Here is an 8,959-nt window from a genome sequence, read left to right on the forward strand (position 1 = left end):
ACCATTTTGGCCTCACGGCACTGGTTCATGGATTCAGAAAAATCCAAAACAATCCACGTCATGATGTTTATTGACCGCAAGTAACCCGGCGTGAATGCCAAAAGAATGATATTAATATTTATTATTTTCTGTGAAAGACTGAGGAATGAAGACTTCAAACATCCCCTGTGAAATCCATATATTTGGGTTTATTGATTCATATATTTGGCTCGGCCACACAAAGTGTGATATTTAAATGTGCTTTATTTGGTACTTTATTAAAATACACAGAACATATGTAAACGTTTTTGACTTTTACAGTGAAATATCCACATTAGTGTGTGTGTGTGTGTGTGTAAAAACCCAACACCGCAGCCATGTTCAGTATTTTGCCTTCAGACGCCACAGTGAAAACATGGGAGGTGTTCTTGGGCTTTGTTCTATGGCGAGTTGGGTATGTTTTTAAATCTTATTATTTGCATTATTACCTATAATTGAGGGTTAATGGCTTCTAAAAATGATATAAAATTATCTTTTAAATACCGTTAAACATAATAGTATCTACAATATGAAGGAAACTGCGGCAGCATTGTTCATCATGACTTGCAAAACCTTTCTACACCTTTTCACGTCGAATTGGCGATTTATTTAAACACCTTTGAAAACTATAATGTTTATATTTGTATATTTTTTTAACATATAAACGCCTGTTAATCTCTGTTTTTGTGTCCGGGATATACTGCGTGTTTACTGGGTGGTTCCTTTGGCCTGGAGACTGGATGTTAGCTTAGCAAATGCTAATAACCTTTTTATAATCATCACAATGCCAAGATGACAAATACGCTTTAAATATATAGTTGTGGTTAATGAAATAATTACATTAATGTATTTTTATTTATCCTAATCTGTGGTGGTGTGTGTTTTGTCTTTTGTATATTTTTTTGTCATTACGCCACGATTAGCCTAGCTTGTTTTGCTAGCTTCGGGTTTGTTTTTCTTCCCAAGTCTTGCGACATCAGTCAGTGAAATGTGAGGTCAGGAAAGACAAAAAATAGCCACAGACATTTCGTTTAGAAATGAAGACACGAATATTTGATTTATTATAATATATTTTTTTGTTTGTTTCACTTTTATCAAACGTTTATGGCGATTTATATTCAGTTTCGAATGCGGCATTTCCGGTATTTGGGCTGTGACGTCATTGTGTATCGTGTATATTCTGATTTAATATACAGGTGTGTTTTTTGTGTTTTCCGAAAACAATCCACCTCTTATTATCATGCATTATTATTTGCCTGGGGTTAGAAATGTAGGGAAAATTGTGTTTTTGTGCAAATTCTAAAGTATAGAAGATGCAAAAAAAAGTTTCCTCACAATGTCCAGCTTTTCTGGAAAAGTCCATCTCGTAAATGTCCTTGTCAGCCACCGTGGAATGAAAAAAGTAGCTATTAAATCCACGTGAATATATTTTGACATTGTGCAGTTTTGCTACAGATGTGGTTTGCAAACTTTGACTAGCGTGTCGTCTGAACATCCAATCGAAAGACTTCTATCCACAAAATACATATAAAATCACTCACTTACAATTTGAGATATTTTTGTCCATGTATATGTATTAAATTATTCCTAATTGTCGTCTCAGTTTCTTATGGTTGCACTGCTTCCTGTAGTGTATGTGTATGTTAGAGTTTCTATCCAATCAGATTTCAGCCATAGTTTGTTGCCGGGGGTCAAAGAAATCTGCCTCGAGGCCTTCGGAATCAACAGTGCAGTCGCCTGAAGCTTCGAAAATCTGAGAACGAAACTGCTTTAACCAATCACATTTTGAGTTTGTGACACTGGGGCCATCTAGTAGACGTACAGAAACATCTGGATTTTCACGACCTTTGTTTGGATGTCAGAGTGCACACTAGTCAGGGCTTGCAAACTGCACAAACTCAAAAGCATGACTCGCATTCGCATTCGTCTCAACACTCATTCTTCTCGTTACTGTCTTTTTTTTATCTCGTTACTGTCTTATTTGTCTCGTTACTGTCTCATTTTTTTCAATACAGTCTCATTCATCTTATTACTGTCTCATTTGTCTCAATACTGTCTCATTTGTCTCAATACTGTCTCATTTGTCTCAATACTGTCTCATTCGTCTCAATACTGTCTCATTTTTCTTAATACTGTCTCATTCATTCTATTACTGTCTTATTTGTCTCACTACTGTCTCATTTGTCTCAATACTGTCTCATTCGTCTCGTTATTGTCTCAATACACTCATTCGTCTCGTTACTGTCTCATTCGTCTCATTACTGTCTCATTCGTCTCGTTACTGTCTCATTCGTCTCGTTACTGTCACTTATTTTGAGAACCTGGGTTTTTGTCCTGGTGGAAGGAGATGATGTGGATCCAGCTTTTAAAAATGACCCCGATGTCACTTTCTAGAAAATTGTGGTTGAATAGTCCACATGGAAAGAATGAGCAGAACTGTTCATTATGGATGATCTGCAGTTGTGCTACAATCCTTTTCTCTATAACATTTTCATCATGTCTACTGTCAATCTGGTGATGGAGGCCGTCTTTTCGAGTTAGACACAGCCAAGTTCTGATATTATCTCATTGTATCACCTGTCTGAAATCCACTCCGTTTCTCTTTAGATCCCCTGCCTTTGTGGCAGTGCTCCTTGCCTTCTGTGCAGATGTTGCCCCAGTGGAAACAACTCCACTGTCACACGGCTGATCTACTCCTTCTTCCTGCTGCTGGGAGTGGTCATCGCCTGCATCATGCTCATGCCCGGCATGGAAGTGCAACTCAAGAAGGTAGCCATCTTAATCCTTCAGATCAGATTCAGCTGTTTTTCCACTGAGGATACGAATAAACATGGTGTGGCACTTGATTGCAGATTCCAGGCTTTTGTGAAGGCGGAATGGGATCCTCGATCCCGGGCGTGAAAGGCCACGTGAACTGCGACGTGCTCGTGGGCTACAAGGCCGTGTACCGCGTGTGCTTTGGCATGGCCATGTTCTTCCTCCTCTTCTCTCTCATCATGATCAAGGTTAGGAGCAGTCAAGATCCACGAGCTTCTGTGCATAACGGGTATGTGACCTACCGAGCTCATGAGCTTTTTTTTTTTTATATCAATACACTGAAAACCAAGTGTTCCTGTGGCAGATAGTTAAAATAGTATTTATTATGGACTTGATGATTCCTGCACAGGTTTTGGTTCTTCAAGTTCGCTGCCGCCACTGCGATTACCGTCGGAGCCTTCTTCATTCCTGAGGGTCCTTTCACAACCGGTAAGGAGTATTCATCAGATTAGTCGTTGAAGAACCCAAAACTAGTTTTCCTTACAGTGCACCAGAAAACTAAACACTGTTTCTTGTGCCCATCCCACAGTGTGGTTCTACATCGGCATGGCTGGCGCTTTCTGTTTCATTCTCATTCAGCTGGTGCTTCTGATTGACTTCGCTCACTCCTGGAATGAGTCCTGGGTGGAGAAGATGGAGGAGGGAAACTCTCGCTGCTGGTATGCAGGTAAGTTTTGGCTTTTCTTAATAAATTGATAAGTTTTTTTAGACTCCAGGACAAGTACAAGTACAACCATTTTTTTTAAGTTGGACGTGGTTCAGTCGACTTTCTGGAGAAGAATGTGCTTATTTGATCTTCTGATCACTGAACCTCTGAATAGCAGGGACTGGGATAGTGGACACTGATGAGAACAAACATCCTGGGATTGGATAAATGATGTATGGTCATAGTATTGAATGTATGAAATACTTTGCTTTACTCATCATTTCTTTCCCTCTTCTTTCTTTGTAGCTCTTCTGTCTGCCACAACCCTGAACTACGCTCTGTCCTTGGTGTGTGTGGTGATGTTCTACGTCTACTACACCCATACTGACGGCTGCACCGAGAACAAGGCCTTCATCAGTGTCAACATGCTGCTATGTCTGGGAGCCTCCTTCATGTCCATCTTGCCCAAAATTCAGGTAATTCCAGTTTAAGCACAACATTGCTGCCCACGTATGGCATGCAATTAAACAGTCACATTTAAAAGGACAAAAGTATTGGGACACCAGACTTGTACTGCAAATCTTGGAGGCACATACTTGCCCTTGTAGCCGAATGAATCTCCACAAATCTCCTGCATGTCCCCTCCAAAATCTAGTGGAACATCTTCTCAGAACAGTAAAATGAAACAGAAATGTGGAAAGTGTATTTGATTTTTCATTTTTATGAAGTTATATAAATCTTAAATTTCACTCTTGATGGTCTTAAAAGCCTGACAAAGTCATAAAAACCTGCAGAAACCCTGTTATTGATTTCTGGGTCACATGATTGACATTAATTATAGTTCTGATCTAGGGTGAGGGTCAGATGGAAGGAAGGGGAAGCATTATTTTTCTGTTGCATTTAAATTTATCAAAGAACTCAAAAATATTCATGTATTTGTTTTTATATTTGTTGTTTTTAGGAGTCACAGCCCAGGTCTGGACTCCTACAGTCCTCCGTCGTCACGCTGTACACTATGTATCTGACTTGGTCTGCTATGACTAATGAGCCTGGTAATGTTTCTGAGATATTTCAGTAAAAAATAAAAGGTCCACTTTTTTTTCTCAACTGTGCTGAATAAATGTCTCGCTTGTTTTGTTTTTTTTAGACCGCAAATGCAACCCGAGCCTTCTTGGTATTATTGGCCTGAACAGCACCACCCCAGCCGGCAAGGGCCCCGTGGTTCAGTGGTGGGACGCCCAGGGCATCGTGGGCTTGATCCTGTTCCTGTTGTGTGTTTTCTATTCCAGGTAAGTCACCGTTTGTGTCCATCATCAGAAGACAAAAGCCGTTTTTTCTTTTGCCACATCGCATGCCAACTTTTTTTTAATTTATTTTTTATGACTTTTCAGCATCCGCAATTCCAACAACGCTCAAGTCAACAAGCTGACGCTTACCAGCGACGAGTCTGCTCTGATCGAGGACGGTCCAGCAGCGGAGAATTTAGACAGCGAAGACAATTCGGCTCGGGCCGTCGACAACGAGAAGGACGGCGTCACTTACAGCTACTCCTTCTTCCACTTCATGCTCTTTCTGGCCTCTCTGTACATCATGATGACTTTGACCAACTGGTACAGGTGAGCTGAGAACACACAGTATAAACAAAATTTCAGTCTTTCAGTCAAGAATTGCGCTTCATTTAAGTTTATTGGATTCTCTATCCCGACACCCCGTATGGCATATCCTGAGTTTGAGTAGGACACGCCTATACACCTTGAGTTTCGGAATTCCGTTTGGAAAATGGTGACGATCACGGCAGGGAATTAACAGGGATTCGTAAAGCAACAGCCACATAAACATAGACGCATTAACGGATTCAGCTCAGTGTAGCGCCAGTTCATTTGTGGGTAATATGCCGAAAAACAAACCTACGCTCGTAATGTAATAATATCATAACGATTGATGTAAAAGTGCGTAATGTTTTTTCGGAGTAATTCGGAACAACGACACCATAAACTTAGCACAATGGGAAAGTCTTTTATTCGTTGCATGAAGAACCAAGTTTGACGATTTAAATAATATGAAATTGTTTCGTTTGTATATTTACCACCGGAAACACCACTAAATCCTGTTCGCATCCTGTAACTATTTTTCAGCCCCGACTCCAACCTCGAGGCGATGACCAGCAAGTGGCCGTCGGTGTGGGTGAAGATCTCGTCCAGCTGGATCTGTATCTCGCTATACGTGTGGACCCTGGTGGCTCCGCTCGTCCTTACCAACCGCGACTTCGACTGATGACTTGAGAAAGAAAAAGAAAGGCAGACCTTGCGCTTCATCATTGTGAATATCCACCTGTAAGCGAAGGTCGAGTCGGTTGGTAACTGTACATAGCTGAAGCCGGTGCATTCCTGTGTGGTTAACCTGTTTTTGTTTGCACGTATAATGTAGTGGTATTTATTTGTGCTGTATTTTAGTGTAAGCGCTCAGAACAAATTAAACACGAGTACTGACTAATCCACGTGTACGTTTTCGCTCAGAAACGAAATTCGAGTAACTCTGGTTCGACAGTACATGTTGAACCATTGGCCATAATTTATTCATTGACGCTATAGGAACCACACGCGCATCGTTTTGTGGACATTTCCCGCAGAGCGCGCGTAAGAATTCAGTATTGCACATTTAGCAAGTCTCAACGCTCAGCCTCTTGATTGTGTTTTTCATTCCTAATCAACTGCACCGGAACCCCGACGTCGAGGATTCTGATCTCATGTGAAATACTGTTTTATTAACATCGGTGTTGCGTGTTTCCGTGCATGGTAATGAATTCCCAGGCTTTTAGTTAGGACTGTATAACGCCACAGTGCTCATCCTTTTGCAACTTGCACAGAGTAGTCCAGTTTTATTGTGTTTGAAATATTTTTTTGCACTGTTTCATCGCTTTATAAACTCACGATAAGATGATACATTTTGTCACGTGCTTCACTGCTATGCCACGTGAATGTTTTACCAGCCTGCTGGAGGTCATGATCTCATAGTCTCTGTTAAGTAACATTATAGGCATTGATTCCTTGGTGTTTTTTTGTGTCCTTTTGACAAATGCATTGTAATCTATCTTGTCTTAATTATTAAAGGTTTAAAGCCCCCATTATTGTCCTGAGTTTTCATACGTTTCAAAGACTTTTCACTTTTACAAAAGAATTTGCAATACAGGGTGCAACTAGCGATTATTTTTACAATCAATTACCGTATTATCTGGACTATAAGCCGCTACTTTTTTCCCACGCTTTGAACCCCGCGGCTTAAACAAAGAAGCAGCTAATATATGGATTTTTTGGGGGGGTTTCCCGGTTTCACAAACTTCAAGACACAAAAATGAGCCCCATAACATTAGACCAATGAAATTGCGAACGGGTTCAGGTGAACCAATGAAACTCTTTATATTAAATCAGATGCGCTCCCACTTAATCGGGCCACATCATAAATATGGATGATGTTCCTCTGACGTTTGACCTGCCACTCACTCGGACTGTCTCCAGGAAATGCGAATCATTCGTCACGCTGAAAACAACCGGGCATGAAAAAAACGTACTTCACCTGCACGACGATGCCAAAAGATAAACTCCCGAGAGAAATAGTTGTGAAAGGAAGGAGAAAGACAGTGAAAAATGACTTTCTTGGTAGGCTACTGTTTAGATACAAGCCGTTGTAACACGTTGAGTCTGGGTAATGGGAGAGCTCACTAACTCCAGTTGCAACAGAAATCATATAAGCACAGACAGGTTTCCAAAACTCGTGCTTTTTTAATTTTCTTGGCAACAGCGTTACGGTTTAGTCAAAGAAACTTAGAAATGAGCATCAGAAAATAATAAGGACATATTCCTCGGCCTTGCACACATGCAGTAATACCGGAAAACGCGGCGGCAGGCTATTCCCAAAATGCCGCTCTGCTCTTAAATAAAGCGCAACATATTTCACCCGTTACACCGTGTAACAGACACTGTCTTTCATTAAAGCCTGTGTAAAGTTCATTAGTGTAGACATACGTTATGTTCAAAATAAAAATCTTTGTAAAATTCAGTGGGTGCGGCTTATACTTGGGTGCGCTTTATAGTCTGGAAATTACCGTATGATGCTTTGCTTTTTATAACAATATAAAACCTTACTTCAGGGAATTTATGTATAAAAATGTACTTGAAAAAATGCAAAAAGCCACATAGTGAGTATAACAGTCTTTAATTTTGACATTTTAAAGCTTATAGTCGCTGCTTGTTGAGGAGTGCAATGGGAGGGGGGAGGGGTTTCTCCTTCGGAAAGACTCACTCATGCGGAGTTTCTTTATGAGAAAAAAAAGAAAAAATACATCCTTTGAGTATGCAAGGTGAAGCAATTTGTGTAAATCAACATTTGTATTGTATTTTGCAGTTAAAAAATATATAAAACATAATACATTGTTTTTACAATTTGAAAAAAAGTTTTTTTTTAATATAAATTATCTAGAATATTTCATTTTGTATAATAAATGATGTGCATAAATTAAATATGCAAACATTGAAAACAAGCATTTGAACGTAGTAAAGCCGCAGTAAATCAGGTTTGAAAACATAAGTTACTGTTGTAGCAGACAAACGCTATTAAAGAGAATGGAACTGAGAAATGAAGCAAGCAAACAGGCTTGATTTTAAAAAAAATATAAAAAAACAAGGAAAAAAAATATGCATTGGTGTACAAATGCATAATCATTCGCAACAGTGACTAATGTAATCATTTACTGCTGCTGTTATTTGCTACTTTTAGATTTGGTGTTTGTTCACACCATTTAAATTGAAACCATCACTATGTTGCGAGCGACCTGATGCTCACGAGTCATGCGAGAACAGATCCAGTGTGACTTTCCTGAAGTCAGCATACAGGTTACACAATAGCACTTCATTACACTATACCATTTTCACATGAGGATTATACAGTTTTTGCTTACCGTGCTGACGTTTCACCTTCACTCGTGACACCAGTGTGTTTTCTTTTCATGTGCTCGTGCATCACTGTGGTACTTACATTCCATACTCCTCTTTGCATAACTTCCAGGTACAGTTTTCTTTGTTGCATTTAATATAAAATGCTCCGATGACTTGGGGGACACACTTTTTCCTGCTGCCGGTCGACCCACCATTTTCGCAGACGGCTGTGTTTTCTTGTCGTTGCTCTAACCTGTAACTTGAGCAGCCCAACTAAATTGGTGTTCGTTGACAACAAATGTAATGATCAATTATCATCGATTATTTGTTGCAGCCCTAGTGGAATAATTTACTAACTAGGGCCTCTTCTAACACCCAGACCAGGGGTGCCGAATACGTCGATCGGGATCAACAGGTAGATTGCGTGCCATTCAAAAAAAAGTTTAACATGTCAGCCTTTTCCAAATACTGTTCCACCACATCTGATGATCATTTGGAAGAGTGGTTGAGGCTACCAGCAGCTACTGTCCGGACTGCAACCCTGGCT

At 40.0% G+C, this 8,959-nt stretch overlaps 1 protein-coding gene across 1 annotated transcript; it reads left to right on the forward strand.

The window, feature by feature from the left end:
• The first annotated feature begins 300 nt into the window (after nucleotides 1–300).
• On the forward strand, nucleotides 301–6,603 carry serinc1 (serine incorporator 1). Its single transcript, XM_046836700.1, has 10 exons — nucleotides 301–433; nucleotides 2,626–2,787; nucleotides 2,871–3,064; nucleotides 3,185–3,264; nucleotides 3,365–3,502; nucleotides 3,788–3,957; nucleotides 4,443–4,533; nucleotides 4,629–4,770; nucleotides 4,873–5,097; nucleotides 5,617–6,603. Exons 1-10 carry the CDS (start codon nucleotides 395–397, stop codon nucleotides 5,753–5,755), a joined length of 1,380 nt encoding a protein of 459 aa, XP_046692656.1. The 5' UTR covers nucleotides 301–394; the 3' UTR covers nucleotides 5,756–6,603.
• Nucleotides 6,604–8,959: the final 2,356 nt, after the last annotated feature.

The sequence above is a fragment of the Silurus meridionalis genome, chromosome 23, assembly GCF_014805685.1.
Source record: "Silurus meridionalis isolate SWU-2019-XX chromosome 23, ASM1480568v1, whole genome shotgun sequence".
Lineage (NCBI taxonomy): Eukaryota > Metazoa > Chordata > Actinopteri > Siluriformes > Siluridae > Silurus > Silurus meridionalis.

Excerpts from the sequence above, each read along its gene's own strand:
- serinc1 (XM_046836700.1), top strand. The coding sequence starts at position 395 with ATGGGAGGTGTTCTTGGGCTTTGTTCTATGGCGAGTTGG. Across the intron at positions 3,958-4,442 it reads CCATCTTGCCCAAAATTCAG|GAGTCACAGCCCAGGTCTGG; the intron begins GTAATTCCAGTT and ends TGTTGTTTTTAG. Across the intron at positions 4,534-4,628 it reads TGCTATGACTAATGAGCCTG|ACCGCAAATGCAACCCGAGC; the intron begins GTAATGTTTCTG and ends TGTTTTTTTTAG.